An 18623-nucleotide genomic window follows, 5' to 3' on the forward strand; every position below is an offset into this window, starting at 1 on the left:
CTTTTTATTCCGCTCCTTGAAAATATCTCCTCATCCATTTCACACAGAGGTAGTTAGTATGTATTCGCAAAAGCACTGGCCACAGGGGCGCCTGGGTGGCTCAGATGGTTCAGCGTCTGCCTTCGGCTCAGGTCACGATTCTAGGGTCCTGGGATCGAGTCCCACATCGGGCTCCCTGCTAGGAGGGGAGCCTGCTTCTCCCTCTGCCTCTGCCTCTCTCTCTCTCTCTCTCTCTCTGACTCTCATGAATAAATAAATAAAACATTAAAAAAAAGGGCGCCTGGGTGGCTCAGTTGGTTGAGCGACTGCCTTCGGCTCAGGTCATGATCCTGGAGTCCCGGGATCGAGTCCCGCATCGGGCTCCCTGCTCGGCGGGGAGCCTGCTTCTCCCTCTGCCTCGCCTCTCTCTCTCTCTCTCTCTCTCTCTGACTCTCATGAATAAATAAATAAAACATTAAAAAAAAAAAAAAAAGCACTGGCCACAGTTCAAAGCCCACCTAGCTACCTCCTAGCAGTGAGGCCTTGGGTATGTATGGCCCTAAAGTTCTCTGGGCCTCCGTTTCCTCATCTGTAAGGTGGACATAATAGGGCCTGCCCACACAACGACTGAAAGAACCTTGTAAACTTAAAAGCAGGAGTCCTATCGAGGACGCTGTGCCGAACTGAAGGTACAAGGGAAAGGGGAGGGCCTGGGGCGGAGAGTGTCCACACCACTTGGGGCAAACCTTTTCCCAGGTCTAGGCCTCAGTTTCCTCGCAGTGATATAAGATGCCTGCAAAGGTTCCCGGGTTCTCCCTAAGCACTGTTATCTTCTGGTGCCTCACCGTTGAACCTTCAAAAATTATCCCCAGGACACATCCAGTGCCGGGACGTCCTCTGTGCCCTGGGTTCTAGACCCTGCCTGACCCTCACAGACAGAGGAGCGGAAGAAGATACAAACCCAGACTAACAAAGCGATCAGCCAAGAAAACCCAAAAGACACCTGAGCCAAAAACAATAAAGAGCTTTGGATTACAGGACACTGAGAGCCAGCCATGGTTCTGTGCGGAAGTTAAGAGAACAGCTCCTTGGTCAAACGGATATGGGCGTAAATCTCAGCAATTCCACACACTAGCTTTCAGACTGTGGACAAGTCACTCTGAGCCTCAATTTGACATCGATGGAATGGGGGATAGTGGGAAATCCAGTTTCACATGGATCTGACAAAGTAACACAGGAGAGGTCCCTGGCTTATAATAAGATCTCAGGAAGCAGTAGCTAATGTAGTAGCTCCAGTCCAAGGAGCTACCCCACAGCGGAGTGATTCCTATTAGGTAAACAGGGGGCAGAAGCAACTTTAGTTCCCCAAGGCCCAAACACAGTCAAGATTTTGATTTCAGAACACGGGCTTTGGGGGCGCCTGGGTGGCTCAGTTATTAAGCGTCTGCCTTTGGCTCAGGTCATGATCCTGGGGTCCTGGGATCGAGCCCCGAGTCGGGCTCCCTGATGGGCGGGAAGCCTGCTTCTCCCTCTCCCACTGCCCCTGCTTGTGTTCCCTCTCTCGCTGTGTCTCTCTCTCTGCTTAAAAAAAAAAAAAAAACCACTGGCTTTGCAGGAAAAGGGAAATAGCGACAAAAAAACAAGTGAGCTGGGTGTTCATCTTAAAGAGAAAAAAAAAGGAAACACAGCTGAACCCCTCTGAAACCCTCCTTCCTTGAGACTCAGGAGCCACGGCCCTCCTGACTTCCTGCACCTCCCCCTGCGTGCATCTCTGTTCTGCGAGGCGGATGCCTCCCGGACCGTCTGTCTCTTCCCAGCTCCATTCAGTGTGGCCAGAACAGAGGCCAACCACACCCACCCCACGCAAGTCTACTTTTCCTCTGGGTTTGCATTATGAGCATCATCTTCTCCCAACCACTGAAATTCCAACCCACGTTTGAATCTGAGGTGCCATCTGCTGTCTGGGCAACTCAAAAGTCACTTCTCTCCAGGCCTCAGTCTTTCCCACCTGTGAAAAGGGAAAGCAAGACTAGAGGAATTCTAAGAACTTTTCCGGGGTTTACCATGTAAAATGTCTATGATTTTAAGCCAACTTTAAAAAAAGGTCTGGAAGCAAGTCAGCTATGGTTGATTTGTAAGGATTGAGAATTTACTAAGCACAGCCCATCAAGGGCACGCGCGCATGTCTGGTGAGTCTCCTTCACGAGACACAACACAGACATGGAGGAGGAGAAAGTCAAGAAGCAGAAGCGTGAGGAAACGCCCAGAGCTGGGTTCAGATCCGAACTTGACCGCCCGTCCACAGGCCGTGTGGGTTGTTCCCTCTGAGCCTCGGATCCCTCATCGGGAAAGTGAACAGTAACACTTCATTTATATGATTATTGGTGAGGACAAAATGAGGTCACATGGTAAACATACAGTAAAAGATAGGTGATGATTACTATAATTGGATGAATAAATGAATAGTGAATGAGGCGGTTTGTCGTGAAGATTTTTTCAAGAAAAGGGGCCAAAGAAAACCTGTTAGCTTGGGTATCCTCGTTAGAGAGAAACACAATAAAGGGGGGCGCCTGGGTGGCTCAGTCGGTGAAGCGTCTGCCTTCAGCTCAGGTCATGATCTCGGGGTCCTGGGATCAAGCCCCACATCGGGCTCCCTGCTTAGCAGGAAGTTTGCTTCTCCCTCTCCCTCTGCCCCTCCCCACAGCTCATGCTCTCTCTCAAATAAATAAATAAAATCTTTAAAAAAAAAAAAAAAGAAATACAGTAAAGAGATAATATGCAGGACCCCATGGCCGTGAGGCATCCCTCAGTGACATAATGGTGGAGAGTGAGTAGGGACCCAGCACTTTATGAATATGTCTTCTCGGAAGGTTTAAAGCATCTTCAGAGGCAGCTAGAGTTCTCTCCCAGTCTCCCTATCCCCCCAATTCCTGGCACACAAATGTGAAAATATCCCAGTCTTCTTTTTTTTTTTTAAGATTTTATTTATTTATTTGAGAGAGAATGAGATAGAGAGAGAGCATGAGAGGGGGGAGGGTCAGAGGGAGAAGCAGACTCCCTGCTGAGCAGGGAGCCCGATGCGGGACTCGATCCCAGGACCCTGGGATCATGACCTGAGCCGAAGGCAGTCGCTTAACCAACTGAGCCACCCAGGCGCCCTATCCCAGTCTTCTTAAATGAACTATCTGGGATTGAGAGTATTGGTCATGGGATGCAGGGAGCTGTCCGGGGGGACACACACACCTGAGCATCCAGAAACAGACCCACACAAATGCAGTCACCTGGTTTATGACAAAGACAATATTTCAGTGCCGTGGGGAGAAGGTATTTTTTTTCAATAATGGTACCGGGATCAACTGGATATCCATATAGGAGAAAAGGAATTTCAACCCCTATCTCATACCAAACACAAAAGTCTATTCCAGATAAACTATAGATCTCACTGTGAAAGTTCGAACAATAAAGCTTTTTTGAGAAAAACATATGAACATCTTCCAACCCTGGAGTGTGCAGACATTTCTTAAACAAGATACAAAACAAGTACAAAAAAAAAAGACCTAAATGGTCTGTGTTAAAATAAAGAATGTCTGTTCATTCAAAGATACCTTTGAGAGTGTGAAAAGGCAACCAACCCACAAAGTAAGAGGTGATTTTTGGAATGCATAATCATATCCTGAATATATCAAGAAACTTTATGTTATGGGCTGAATTGTATCCCCTAAAATTTCTATGTTGAGGTCCTAACCCCCCAGGACCTCAAAATGTAATTATATTCGAGAACAGTCTTTAAAGAGGTAATTAAGTTAAAATAAGGTCTAAAATAAGGGTAGGCCCTAATCCGACAAGACTGACGTCCTTATAAGAAGAGATTAGGTTATACAGCGTGAGAGGGAAGACCACGTGAAGACATAAGGAGAAGCCTTCTACAGCCATCTACAAACCAAAGAGAGAGGCCTTTGGAGAAACCAACCCTACAAGACCTCGATCTTGGACTTCTAGCTCCAGAATTGTGAGCCAATAAATTTCTGTTGTTTAAATCATGCAGTCTGTTGTACTTCGTTGTGGCGGCCCTAGCAAATAATGCATCTTACACTCAACAGGAGACAACCCTTCAAAATAATGGAGAAAAGACTTGATCAGACAGTTCACAAAAGACTATATCCAACTAGCAAACAAACATATGAACAACGGAGCTCAATTTCATTAGGAAAGAAAGGCAAACTAAAACCACCATGTAATAAACCAACACAGCAACGGGACTAAAATGAAAAGGATGGAAACACAAACTCTTGGTGAGGATGTGGCAGAATCAGAACCAGACCAACCCCTGTGGGCAATGACTTGACGGTGTCTACTAAAACTGAACATATACGCATCCCCTGTGACCCAAGCAATTCCACTCTCCGGTATGTGTCCCACAGAAATGCATCCCTCTGTTCCCCAAAAGTCACGTTCTAGAGTGTTTATAGCAGCACGAGACATAGAGCCTTAAACCGGCAGCTCCCCATGAGCCCATTAATAACAGAATGCATAAACACGTTGTGAAATAGTCACGTAACAGAAAACCATAGCAATGAAAATAAACCATCTACAACTACACACAACAATCTGGATGTCTTATAAACACCAATTTGAGTGAAAGAAGCAGAAACGACAAGAGGACACCTGCCTGATTCCACTATTCCATAAAGTATGAATGCGTGCAAAATTCATCCGCACTGTTAGAAGTCAGAGCGACAGTGGAGGGCAGGGACAGCATTGGAACACCGGAAGGATTCTGGGGTACCAGGTACCAGAATATGTTCAATTTGTTAAAATTAATCAAGCTGTATAGTTACCATATGTGCACTTTTCTATATGTAAATTATACTTCAATAAAAAGCTTTTAAGTGTACAGTGTCCTAAAAATGGAAAGCGCCTTTTTTTGTTTTTAAAGGCGAGGAGCTAAGAACGGAGACCAGGTGCCTGAATTCCCAGAAGGCATATAAACAGGGCTGATAGAGAAAGGCCGGTTTCAGGGCATCAGAGAAGAATCTATAGCCCCAACTTGTGGCCTCAATAGTTGGCCCCTTCTCAAAAAGCTGCCTCCCAAGATTCGAGGCCTGGGGAGGGAGGCCTGGAAGACAGAAGCTGAGATCCCACAATGACTGCCCCATACGCTGCCCTCCAAGGCAGAACCCCCATTTCCATTAGGGGCATGTTTATGTCATCCATATGTTTATGTCATCACAGGGGATGCAGCGTCACCCCTTCCCCACTCCCAGATCACTTGCTTGTGCTGCAGCAGACTGGGGTTGTGCTAAACCTACCAGAGCCAATCCAGAGACACTTGATGGAATCACTGGTGGGTGGCGAGTAAGGACTGAGCTGGCCGGATAGAAGCGGGGAGCTGCTGGCTCCCCATCTTTGCCACCCCATGGGGAGAAGCTTTCTCAAGAATGAAGCAGAAAGAGGAAGCAAAAGAGGGAAGCAGAATAGAAAAGTAAGAGTCAACTTCTAGAGATCTTGGAACACCTAGATCAAGAGGTGCCTGAAGGTCACACCCTAAACTTACTATGTAAGCCAGTGTTTTGCTTAGGCCAGCTTGAGTTACATCTGCCATTTATGTCACTATGAAGTATGTGCCCTTTCGCTGCTCACCAGAAGCCTGTGTGCACTCTCAGAGACTAAAATGGGCATAATAGGGGCGCCTGGGTGGCTCAATCGGTTAAGCGTCCGCCTTCAGCTCAGGTCATGATCCAAGGTCCTGGGATTGAGTCCCCGCGTCAGGCTCCCTGCTCAGCGGGGAGTCTGCTTCTCCCTCTCTGTCTCCTTCTGCCCCTCCCCCTGCTCATGCTCGTGCATGCTCTCTCTGTCTCTCTCTCAAATAAATAATTTTTTAAAAATAAAATAAGGGCGCCTGGGTGGCTCAGTCGTTAAGCGTCTGCCTTCGGCTCAGGTCATGATCCCAGGGTCCTGGGATCGAGCCCCACATCGGGCTCCCTGCTCCGCAGGAAGCCTGCTTCTCCTTCTCCCACTCCCCCTGCTTGTGTTCCCTCTCTCGTGCGCTCTCTCTGTCAAATAAATAAATAAAATCTTTTAAAAAAATAAAAAAATAAATTAATTAATTAAATAAAATAAAATGGGCATAATAATGCACCATGCTGACTGCACCCCTCCCGATGTCGGAACACGCTATACCTTCACAAACCACTTCAATACCCAACAATCCATTTGATATTCACAGAAATGCCAAGAGAGATAGGTGCAGGTATTACTATCCTCACTTTCTTTGCCATCCTAGACTTTTCAAGAGCTGGCAAGGATGTCGGGACCATCTTATTGAGTCCTTTTGCTTTGACAAGCAGAAGAATGAGGCACAAAGAAAGAAGGAGCATCTGGCATATGACTAGAGTATAATGAAAACTGCAAAGGGCTTTTAAGTTCCTAAAAAGGGCCAAGAGCATCATTATGAAGACTCTGATGTTGTCTGAACCTCAGACTTGAGAATCTGGCTTTCATCCTTACTCATAAAGAAAATCTCATCAGATCCACATCCTGCCATTATAATAAATAACATCAGGGACCATTCACCAAACACCCGTAGGACAACATAATGCTAAGCCTTCATTCATTCTCTTATAGGATCCTCTTTTGAGGCAGATTCTGCTACTAGCTCCATTTTGCAGATGTGAAAACTGAGGCTTTGATTGAGCAGCTTGCCCCAAATCAGTCAACTGGCAGAGCTGGACTTCAAACTAAGGTTGTCCAACAGCAAAGACACTGGGTAGGGCTGAGGCACCAGAGTGGGTTGTCAGTGCCAAGACTTAATTTTGGGGGTCCATTGTCCCATCTTCTGCACAGTGTTGGAAAGTCTGCCCCTTCTGCTCTGATGTTCACCTCCTTCAGCATTTCTAGAATCCAGCTTAAAAAAATGTATCCCCTGAGCAAGTCCTTGCCAATTAACTGAGATTCTTCTACCCATCATCAGCACCATCTCCTTATAGACGATGGGTCCTCCCTTCCGAGTAGCTGTCAACACACTTTGGGGTCAATTATTCTAGCTGGAATATCTGACACAACCACTGCCTAGCTGTTTCCATCCCACACAGCCACCAGAGTCGGCTTTTATGAAACTTAAATCGTATCACACCACTTCAGGCCCACGAGGACGGCGACCATCAAAAAGACAGGCAACCAACGAGTTTTGGCGAGGATGTGGAGAAACTGGAGCCCTCGTACATTGCTAATGGGAATACAAAATGGCCAAGTGCTTTGAAAAAAGTCTGGCAGGTCCTCGGTTAAATATAGTTACCATATGACCCAGTTACCTAGGAATAGACCCAAGAGAAATGAAAATGTATGTTCACACAAAAACTCATACGCAAGTATTCAGAGTAGCATTATTTATAACAGACAAGTAATAGAAACAACCAAAATGTCCATCACCTGACGAATCAAGATGTGGTCTATGCACGCATATCCAGTGGAATCTTATTCATCCATAAATGAGAATGAAGCATGGGCACCTACTCTAATGTGGATGAACCTCAAAAACAGGATGCTGAGTGAAAGGAGCCAGTCACAAAAGCCACATAGTGTGCGATTCTACTTACACGAAACGTCCAGGGTAGACAAACCCACAGAGGCAAGAGCACATCCCTGGTTGTTGGGGGCTGACTTTGTAGGGGATCCACATGCCGAAACGGCATCGTGGTGATGGCCGCACAACATTGTGAATGTACTCAGAGCGCTGAATTGTGCACTCTAAAATGGTTAAATAGTGAGTTTTATGGTGTATGAATTTTATGTCAGTTTAAAAAAATGTTTTTCACCCTCTCCCAAAGAAAATGACCAGATAGCATAACTACTCCCTTTGCCCTACTTTAAAACCCCCCAGTGGCTTCCCAGTCACACCAAGAGTCAAACCCAAGTTCCCTGCCTTTGACCTGGCCTGTCCCTCAATCTGGCATGTTCTTTCCCACAGCTGGCTTCTCATCGTCAAGTCTCTGTCCAAATGTACACACACACACACCCCCACACACACACACACTCCCCCCCCCTAAAAAAAATAAACAAATAAAAGCTAAAAAATAAAATAAATACAGCTCCCATCACGCTCCATCCCAACATCCTGCTTTATTTCTTCATAGGCCTAATCACCCTCCAAAAAGATACATATTTTTATAAACTGTTTACTTCCTTGTTGCGTGTCATTCCAAGCACGAGGAGAGGGATCTTGTCTGTCATGTTCACAGCTCTGAACTTGCCCACCATGTAGGAGCTAACTGAGAAACACCTCTGGAAAGAATGGATTTATTGAAGGACTTCTGTAACATCTGAAATGCCACCTGCTACCTGGTCAGGTGTCCGGAGCACTAAGTGATCAGCTACACTCTGCAGGTGCTCGGGGAGTTAATAAGCATTTGCTGGCTAGGGTGGCAAACCCCACCCTAGACTGTCTAGAACCCTGAGGAAGCAGGAAGAATGATCCCTCCCCTCGAAAGTCTGAAAGTCTTTCAGGGGTCACAAAGCACCCAGTGTTTACCCAGCAACCCACAAACAAACGCAAAGGAGAGATCTAAGACTGTGTTGCTGATGGAGGCTAGGGTCCAAATCGGCCTCATAAAACTGCGCACTGGCAAACACCCTTATGTACAGCTTCTTATGACTTTGCAATCTGACCTGTTCTCCAGAATGAGACGGTTGCAGCTCACACCTGCTCCTGCCTCTTCCCACGGGGACTTTCTTTCCTGAGGCAGTTAGAAATCTAAATAGGCGGGTCGTGAAGACCTCCTGCCCCCTGTCCTCCCTACTTTTGGCATCTGTGAGCTGCACACACAGCAAGCAACTTACCCACTAGGAGTTTGACATCTCGGACTGTGAAATCAGGGTCAGGCATCCTGGAAAAAGAGGAGTATAGGCATTTGCTGAGAGGCCAGAAACAAGAGAGTTCAGCCCAACTCTGGAGGCAGGGGAAAGGCTATTTTTCCAAGAGGGTTCCCTTGCTCTCAGTTTGGGAACCCAAAATGAGATATTCCAGAGGGAGAGTGACAGACCAGTCAATGCCCCAAGGGAGGGTCCCTCTCCAACCACTGAGCCCTTTCCTCACCCCAGTAGGCAAACCAATTCCCTCACTCTCCCCAATATGAACTCAGCACTGCCGTAGAAAAGATGGGACATCCACCGTCCACCCCACTTTTCAGGGGAAGACTGAACCGTGGTGTCAAGGGTAAGTCCCAGAGCTGGGCATTCAAACACCCACTCTCTTTTAAGGTGGGCAGCTCTCTCTGTGTCTCTTCCTCTAGCAAATACCCTCCATAAAAGGTGTTGCAGGGATCCTTTAAGTTCAAAGGGAAAAAGAAGACACACATCATTCCAATTCCAGGGATTTGGTAACCCCGGCTCTAATGACTGAGGTGACCTTCGCTATTAATTAACAGTGATGTCAAAGGTTTGATTTCTACCCTAGGACCGGGACTCTTGAGCAAGCCTGGTAGTAGAGGCTGGAGAGGAGGCAAGCTGGCATGATACCAGCAGCCTCCTCTACACCCCTGCCCAAGGGGCGGAAACCTGTTCTTCCAGCCTTCCTCCTGGATCTCTCCCCCACCCCACCTGGAGCTCTGACAGATCTCTAAGACAATGTAAACCAAACAAGACACAGTGGGGGAGGCAGGTGCTGGGGCAGGCAGAGAAAGAGGAGACTTGCAGCCTAGCATCCTAGGGAACATGCCCTCCGCAGAAAAGAACCAATTTCCCACATAGTGGGAGTCTGAGTAGAAAAATACGTCTCTAGGTGCCCTGCCTCTGGGCTTAGAGACTGGCCAATCCCTTCAGAGCTCAGGCCCTGCCTCAGTTTCCTAACTTGGGAGGAGGGCACAATTCTCCTTAAGAAGTCCCTGCACATAACTGGGGTGGGTCAGGGAAAGAAGTCAACACTGTTTAAGTACCCTCTGTCCTCTCTGCCCAAATTCTCTGAAAAAGACCAATCTTTGGAGAGTTTTTCCCCTTTGTCAGGCCTCGAACAAAGAGATAGTCTCCCCAGATAACGAAGAAAGATCCTTCTCTGTGATGAGAGGTGGGAAAAGGGCAGAAGAAATCTATTCCAAACCACCAACTACATTAGGGAGAGAGACATGGGAAGAAGTAATTTGTTTAGGCAACTTACTTAATCCCCAGTCCATCCTTTTCTCGAAATATCAGGGGAACCCTGAGAGCTTCTCTCTGCACGTATTCATAGTTGAAATCTGTTTGGATATTGGAATTAAAACAGGTTGGTTAAGTCATGAAGGAGCAGATGAGCCACAATCAATCGGTCAGAGGAAAGAACACGGTTATAGCAGATGCAGGCTCCAGTTCTAGGGCAAGAGATCCCTGTCAAATGGCAAGGAAATCGAGCAGGCAAAGCCCATGCCAACTATCAGCTCCTCTGCCTACTCAGTCATTCCCTGCATGCCCCATGGGTCAGAACTTGTCAATGAACAGCCCAAGGCCAGGGAGGGTGGGGAGGGAGACTCGTGAAAGAGGCCCGCACAGAAAAGGCCCCAGCCATCGCTGAGAAAGAGGGACACAGAAATGCACCCCAAGCTGAGCTCAGAAAGTAAAGGCAGTGCAAAATTGAAGAATACCACCTGGGAGGATCTGAAGCCCCAGAGAGGAGGCTGGGAGGAGGGTTCTCATTGTAGCTGAGCATCGGGGAAGATCTTATTGTAATATCCTGCATAGTGAAGGGGGGGGGGGGGGAAGCTGGTTTCCCTGGAAACTGTGTATTTGGTGCCAAAATTACTAGAGAACTGGGCACAGCTTTGTTGTCTTAATAGTGTAATTCTGCTCCAGCTACTGCCATCCTTGTTTCCACCAGGACGCTCCCCCCAGGTGAAGGCAGTTTGAAGAGGGCACAGTGAGGCCCAAAGCCAATTCACAAGGTAGTGCTGCGTCTCGGCTTTGTCTAGTGTAGACCCCCAAATCCCTTATCAAAAGCCCTGGAGAATGAAGGAGGCCTTCGTTTTTACGTTCCTCGAGTTCCAAAACCAGCGGATCTGACCCAACCTTACCCCTAAATATGGAGTCGAAGGAGGCTGAGATAAACCATCACATCCCCAAATCCTGAGGTGAACCAAAGCAATCCACAAGGCCACAAAGCCACATGCCCTCCCTGGCCAGTTGGAGGAGAGATAGGAGAGACCACAGGCCTCGGGAGCCCCTGCCCCAGGCAAACAGTTCACCAGGGCAGCTTGGTGGGGGAGGAGGCCAAGGCAACTCTGCTCAGAGCAGAGGAAGAGAACAAAACCAGAGCTGGGGAAAGCCCTGACCTTAGCAGCTCAGATCCCCAGGGGCTCACAGTGAATGGGGATTCCTAAGGATTTAAAGGCAGAGAAGTTTAAGAAGCTTCTATTTTGAATCCAGGCTAAGGGCTCCTTCTGTTTCTCAGCTCCTCCCTCGAAGTTTTGGGGCCAGATGTGAATTAACTACCAAATCGCTAGGGCCCTCTCCTTTGAAAAGAGCCTGGACAGAAGATTTAAGGGCTCTCCCTAGCTGGAATCTACCCCCTACACACCCACACCCAAAGCCCGCCCCCCACCCCCACTCTCCTCAGCTTCAACTTCCTCAAATGAGCTTGAGAAAACACTCAGATCTTGGGCTGAGAATTCCTCACAAATGACTAGGAAGAGTTTGCATGTTGTTTTCTCATAGGATCCACCAAACTCAGTAAAATGGGAAAGAAACAAAAGGAATTAAAATCCCATTTATGCTAAGGAAATTTAACTGTAGTTGAGACTAGCCCCCCAGACGGTCTACCCTCAGGGTGCAAAGACCTGGCAGGCTGAAAGAAATGTCTTCTTCCCTCCCCCCAACAACTACCCCCTACCACTGAAGCCCAGCACCCCCGGAAGCAGTGGGCACAAAAGAGAAACTTCAAAAATGCAAAGCCAGGGCTGTCTCTTCTGGGGGCTAACCTACAGCCCCAGCCACTCAACCAGAACCTGAAGGGGAAGGCACTCACCCTGTCATCCGGGCGCGGAGGGATGGAAGGTTTTGGGGGGGGGGGGGGGGGGGGGGGGGGGTCAAAAAATGAAAACGGTGTATTGTAACGGAAACTTGAATATCTAAGAGGGAAAAAAAACAACTTAGAAACCCCAGAGAGCCCAGGGAAATACCTAGATAGGCAGGGGCATCTCCAAAACCCCAACTCCACAGGCAGAACCACAGGTCACGCGGGGCCTCTGGAGGTCTCATACCCAAGCCAGAGCATCACCCCAGCGTTGGAACGACACCACCAGACACCTTCCTAATACTAGGGTCAGGGAGAAACTCAGGCCCTGAAGGTCTCAAGCTGGGGAGACACCCCAAAACCCCAGAGGCTTCCCCAACTTCTCTAAACTGGCAGGGCCTACCAGGGACAGAGCTCTCAAGGTCTCGGGCTGAGAAGAAACTTTGTTCCCCAGAGGGGTACCCCACATTTTCACTTCAAACTACAGGGGTCAGGGATCTCAGCCTGAAGCCTGAGGGAGTAAAACTCTCTTACCCCCAGTCCCGACTTCAAACTGTCAAGACTGAAGGGCCAGAGGCCTCAGGCGTAAGTGGGGGCTCCAACCAACAGCTCTGAACTCATCCAGCCCCTGCTCAAATCTGGCAGAGACCAGAAGGTTGCAGGGTTCCGCAGACCCCGGGAGCTGAGGAAGCATCATTCGGTGACCCGAGCATCCCCAGCACCAGCTCCTAACTGGCAGGGCCCGAAATGGGACAGGGTTTGGGAAGCTTCAGGCCTAGTGGGGTCCTCATCCTAACGCCCCAAGGGCACCTCAGCCCCTCTCCCAGTCAGGCAGCCGCACCTCATTCAGCACAAGGAGCTGGGCTAGCTCTGGGAGGGGTAGAATGCCGCGCACCCGCCCTCCCTCCGTCCACCCGTCAGTCCCCAGGTCCCTCGGACCGCCGGTCCCCTGGCTCTGCCCACCTTGGGGCCGGCTGTGGGCGCGGGCCGGGTCTAGGCCCACGCCCGGCCCCCGTTCCCGCCTGCCCTCCTCCTTCGCCACCCCACCCCACCCCCCCAGTGCTCGGCCTTGTTTCGTCACCGGATCCCCTGGAATGGGGGACGCGGGCGCGAAATACGAACCCAGCCACCGGCAGCTCCCTCCCCACGTGCGCTCGGGCCGCGACTCGGAGGGCGGCCCGAGGAGGGGGCGCCTCACCTTTGCCCTCCATGGCGTGCACGAAGTCCCCCTGGTACAGCTGACTGCGCAGCTTCTCCTCCAGGCTGAAGCCGCGGACGCTGACGATCTCCTCCACGTCCGACAAGTCCTCGTTCTCGTCGTATCTCTGGCGGTCAATCGGACGCTGCGGGGACCCAAACCAGAGAGCCCGAGGCATTACTGGGGGAACTGGGGGGTCGCCTCTTACCCTAGGCCCAGCTCAAGCAGGTGCAGGAGTTGCGCGCCCCCCCCGCACCCCACCACTGCGACCCGAGCAACTTTGCGCAAATGCCAAAGATGCTGAAAACCAGGATAACGAGAGGGGCCCACACCCCCGGGGTCCGGCTGTGCCCCACACAGGACACTCCCCTCCTGCATCTTTGGAGGCCGTGGAAAGGACATCTGGGGCTCTCCCTTGCCCCCCACCCCCGATAGGTGTTGAGTTTTGCCCACTCGGCCAGGAGCCTGGTTATGTAACCCGCGAAGGGGGCTCCGCGCACGGGCTGGCGGGGCATTTGTAGGCCCCGGGAGGAGCCACCGCAGCGCCCGGCTCGGCGCTAACAGCAGCCCGGGCGGCCGCCGCGGCAGAGCCGGGAAGCCGGAACCGGGGGCCGGCGGCATTTCTAAGGCTGGAGCCGCCCCCGAGCTACTCGGGAAGCTGGAAAGCTGAAATGGAAGGGCTGAGACCCCAGCCGCCCCCGCCGACCGCCCTCCGGTGCTAGAAGAAGAGGTGGAGGGGGAGGTCGGGGCTTGGGAGGGGGAGAGGCAGACGGCCCGCCACAAAGCTCCCATCGGAGACCCCAAAACGCACCAGCAGCTGCCTCATCTCCCCACAAGCGCGCGCGCACACTCACTTCCTAAGGAGACTCCCCCACCACTCCCCGCATCCCCTGCCTCCTCCCTCAACCGCCCAGCGCCGGGCCCTGCAGCCCCCCAGATTCCGGGCGAACCCCGAGCCCGCTCAGCCTCTCTCCACGCCTTTCCCCGCTACCACCTCCCCACTTAAGTGTCTGAGACTCTGCGCCTCACAAGGGACTGGAGGAGTAAGCTGCTTGCTTCCTTTTGCATGCAATTTATTATATTTTTTCCGGTCCTCTTGCAAAATACAGAAAAGGAAAGAAAAGGCAGCAAGAAACAACAACAACAAAAAAAAATAGATCTATCATTACCAGATACAGATTTGGAAAAAAAAAAAAAAAAAGCTACACACCAATCTTCTTCCAGAGTCTTTCTCTGCCTCCATTTTTTTAGGAGAGTTCACCAATTAATTGTCAACACTCCTGCCCCCTGCATTTTGGCGGAGGGGGGAAGGAGGGAAGACCAAAGAAAACAAACCAAAAAATAAATAAATAAAGCAAGCCACAGCCGAGATCTACAAAGTTTTGCACCAACACTTAAGCAGATCCGTTTGCAAAGTCCTAGGAAACCATTTTCAGCAGTTGTGGGGGGGGAGGCGTCGACGTCATAATCCCCGGAACGTAAACATTGTTGCCGATCGCGCTCTGAGCCCGCGGCCGGGCTAGTGGAGGGGGCACTCGGCCCGGGATGGGGGGGGCGGGGGCGGCTGCCCGAGGAGGTGTGGGGCGGGGAGGGCGCCCGGGAGGCACCGGGCGCCGTTAGCGCCCTGGCATCGCTGTTTTGTTGTTGGGTCACGAGTGCGCCTTGCACGCAGGCGCCGCCGCCGCCCGGGAGTTGTGTGCAGAGCTGACTTTTGGAGGGCTGAGTTGCAGGCGGCGGGCGCATCCCGGAGATGGCGGGGCAGGGAGGGAGGGAAGGAGGAGGGGGTGGGGAGGGAGGTGCAGATTTGCACGGCTGGTCTCAGCGGGAGGCGCGGAAATGCAAGCCGAGCTTGCTGGCTAGAAAGCCCCCGAGGCCTGGCACCCCCAAAAAAGACCCCCCACCTCAATCCCTGCCCCCATTGCCCACGGCCCCCACGGGCCACCCCTCTTCCTCTTTCTTCATCCACCCCACCCCATTACCTACGTGGCCGACCGAAATTCAAAGCGCTTTGTATATATAATTGTGTTTTTTTTCTTTCCTGCTGCATGTCTTGCTTGGGGTGGGGGGAACGATCCTCTCCAGACCCCCATATGAGGACCTGCCATATGGAGGAGGCATTTGGGGGCTCAGGAAGAAATTAGCGCAGCTCCATACCTGTACGGACTGCATAACTTTTAAACTCCCGGCCTCAAAGATATGGACCCACATACACGCAGGTACAGGAAATACAGCCAGACCAGAGCCTTTTCAGACCCGAGCTGACCGGAAGACGTTGCCTTTCATTCATTCATCCTGCCCGCGTCTGTGGAGTCCTTTACTAGGCGACGAGCCCTGGAACAGAAGTTGGACAGTTTTTAAAGGTCTCTGCGCTCGCCAAGAGAAGGAAATAGATGCTCAGGAGTGAAATACGGAGAGAATCGGATCTGGCGCCTCCTAACGCAGCGGGCAAGCAGGCGAAGGGTAAGCCCTTATTGGCCGCTTATAGGAGAAAACTAGGTGGAAAGGTGCAAGGCGCTCTGGGATGGGGTGCGGGAACTTTGGGCGCCCCTTGATGAATCCTGTAGGAATTCCTGGCAGAGGTCCTGGCTCTCTCTTGCTTTCCCTCAGTATACCTGGTTGGCTGTGACCGCCACCAGAAGTGGAATCCTAAAGGTGCCTTCCTGTAATTCCATTATGAACAACAGTCAGGTCGACTTGGATTATGGGCAAAGCTGGCCCTAAACATTCCTCCAGTCCAACTGGGCCTGCTCTTTGGGGTAACAATCAGGAGGAATTGACAACAGGGCGCAGCTCCAATAAAGAACATGGATGCTCATAGCAGACTTTGCCAAAAAAAAAAAAAAAAAACCAATATATTTTTATTACTGCCATTAAGCCTGTAGGATAGTTGGAGCAGGTCATTTTGCAGATAGAGAAACTGAGGCTCACAGACATGATCAGTCAGGGTGATTCCTGTGCGCCAAGCCAATATCCTCCCTAGTCAACACTCAGATGTGTGGAGAGGAAGTGGCTTCCCTATCAGAGATCGGATATGAACCATCAGCTCTGTATTGGTCACCCTAAGAGACAGCTTCCCCCTCACTCACCTTAAAGTTTCCTGTCCTGTCTTTATTCTATATTCTTTTCCACCCACCCCTAAAAACTGTTCTTTGAAGTTTGTTTTAATCCCAGTCCACAAATATCAAAATTTATTTCCAAACTGAAATAGCCCAGGTTAGCTTAGTGGTAATGAGAAGGGGCCTCTGTCAAGAACCAGGGACCATCTTATTTGCTTCTCTCTCACGGAAGACCCCTCAAAGGATAATAGTCTTGTTATTCCTCATGTTACAAATGAAGAAACTGAGTCTCAGAAAGGCAAAGCCACTCACCCAAGGCCACAAGCTTGTTAAGTGTAGTTACCAGGGCTCAAACTGGAGCCTGGTTCTGCCCTCACAGCCTTTTTGGATACTGACCACCCTCCTTGTTCCCACATAATGAAATGAACATGTTCAAAGGAGGGCGTCTGGGCTGGAGGGTCATGAAAAGGAAGTAAAGTGCAATAAGGCAAAACCAAAATAGACTGCTTGATCCTAATTTTCCTTTCCTCCCAGGGACCCTTCTCTCTCCATGTGGCCTCAGAGGGGTCCCCAAAGGCAGGTGTCAGGAAAAGATCCGACGGCAAGCACCTCAGTGCAAAAACAGTTAAGTCCATATATCACCCCAATGGGGAGTTCCTGGCCTGTCAGAGTGGGAAGGGGTTGAGTCATCACCTAATTTAATCCCTTCCCTTTACAAACCATGAGGAAACTACAGACCAAAGAGAAGAATGGACCAACCGGGGGGCTTGTTCCCTCGGACTCCCCCAGAATGCCTACCCTACCGCCTGGTCCTAAGTGGTCACTCAGTAAATGTTGGGCCCTTGATGGATCACCTTCCCCAGAGATATTTGCATTTTCCCTTTATCAGTAATTGGCAGATGAAAGGCTTTGTCCTCCTGTTGAAAGAATTCCAGGCATTTGCTCAAAGTGGGGGAGGAGGTTATTTTGGGCCAAAGGGGGAAGGGCCAAGACCCTTGAGCTCCCAGTGCTGGCTAATTGTCCCAGAGGCGTGGGCAGTAGGTGAGAGAGGGGAGGGAAGATTAAGGTGCTTCTCCAAGAGAGGTACTATTTCTTGTTGGGAAAAAAAAAAACCAGGCCGGTTGTATTTGAAACTTAGTAATAATGACTTCCAGGACCCTCCTTCTCATTCTTACAAAAGAACCAGTCAAATCCTGGCCGGGTTGGCCCCATTCATTCATTTCTTCATTCATGAAAGGTTGATTGAGCAGCTCTGTGCTTTAAGACAGCGGGGGATACAGACGAACCAGCTCTGATTGTAGACATACTCCAGCCTGGACAGGGAGTGGACAGACAGCTCCCAAGGGAGTTAGGAATCCCCAAGATTTTAAAAGCTGTTAGAAACTGAAGCCGTTCTCATACTCATACATAATTATAAGAGCTCCTGATTTTTGAGTGCTTACCCGGTCTTTGAGCAAAGCCACTCAGGTTTGTCATTTCCTTGAATCTTCCCCAAAGCCCTAATGAGGGAGGGTCTATAATTCCCCACCTCTATGGCTGAGGCTCAAAGAGAGGTCAAGTTACTTGCCCACAGATTTTACAGCTGTAGAATAACAGAGATAGGATCTGCACCCAGGGCTTGTAGGAATCCAGAGCTCACAGGCTTTACCGCTCACTGTGCCTCCCTGCCTGGCTCTCCCCTAGGACACGGTCATGGAAATATTCTGTGGCTGCGCTGTCCAGCAGCAGCCCCTAGCCACATGTGGCTACTGAGCACTTGAAATGTGGGTAGTGAGATTAAGGAAATGAATGTTAAATTTTATTTAATTTTAATTAAAATTTAAATAGCTGTATGTAGCTAGTGTCTGTGTTATTGGACAGAGCAACCTTACAGTGTTTTCCAGAATTTGTCTTAACTCACCTACCAGACTAGATATATCTCAGAGTCTGATTTGGCACTGTGTCTCTATAATCAGCCTTCTAGAAATATCTGTGGAATGAACGAAGGGACCCTGAGAAAATGAAGTATTGGAATGATGGGTGGGGGGAGGGGACAGGGATGTCTGCAAAGGTTTCCTCGAAGGGGCCATCTGGTGCAATGTGAATGTTTGGAGTGTTATTCCTTAAACCACTCACTCAGAGTGCCTGCCAAAAGCGTAGCACTGTGGGCACCTGGGGATACCGGTTAGATTTAAGATCATCCCACCTGCCCAGATTTGACAAATCTACTTCTCAAGGACAGATAATTGGTGATGGGGCAGGAAGCCTTAGAAATGGGTAACCACTTCCTGATATATATCCTGCTGATAGACACAGAAACAAAGATGCAATCCATTGTAGCCCTGTTTGCAACAGAAACAGACTGAAAATGATCCAAAAGTTGGGGAACTGATTAAATAATTCTTGGACTATTTGTCCATTGAAATGTTATCAAATCATC

The 18623-nt window shown here is 49.9% G+C and overlaps 1 protein-coding gene across 2 annotated transcripts in view; it reads right to left on the reverse strand.

The window, feature by feature from the left end:
* The window catches only part of KDM2B (lysine demethylase 2B), a 122824-nt gene extending 108230 nt beyond the window's left edge, over positions 1–14594 (reverse strand). Inside the window, exons 1-4 of one of the 2 annotated variants that reach the window (XM_021698552.2) lie at positions 14359–14594; positions 13149–13293; positions 10127–10205; positions 8815–8861 (exon numbers count right to left, since the gene is read on the reverse strand). In XM_021698552.2, coding sequence (XP_021554227.1) covers positions 8815–8861; positions 10127–10205; positions 13149–13293; positions 14359–14391 — 304 coding nt within the window. In that variant the 5' untranslated portion in view covers positions 14392–14594. The remainder of the gene's footprint in view (positions 1–8814; positions 8862–10126; positions 10206–13148; positions 13294–14358) is intronic. The other variant, XM_044921002.1, reaches the window with a different exon arrangement.
* Between the last annotated feature and the right edge of the window lie 4029 nt (positions 14595–18623).

Source organism: Neomonachus schauinslandi, chromosome 14 (assembly GCF_002201575.2).
Source record: "Neomonachus schauinslandi chromosome 14, ASM220157v2, whole genome shotgun sequence".
NCBI classification, from domain to species: domain Eukaryota; kingdom Metazoa; phylum Chordata; class Mammalia; order Carnivora; family Phocidae; genus Neomonachus; species Neomonachus schauinslandi.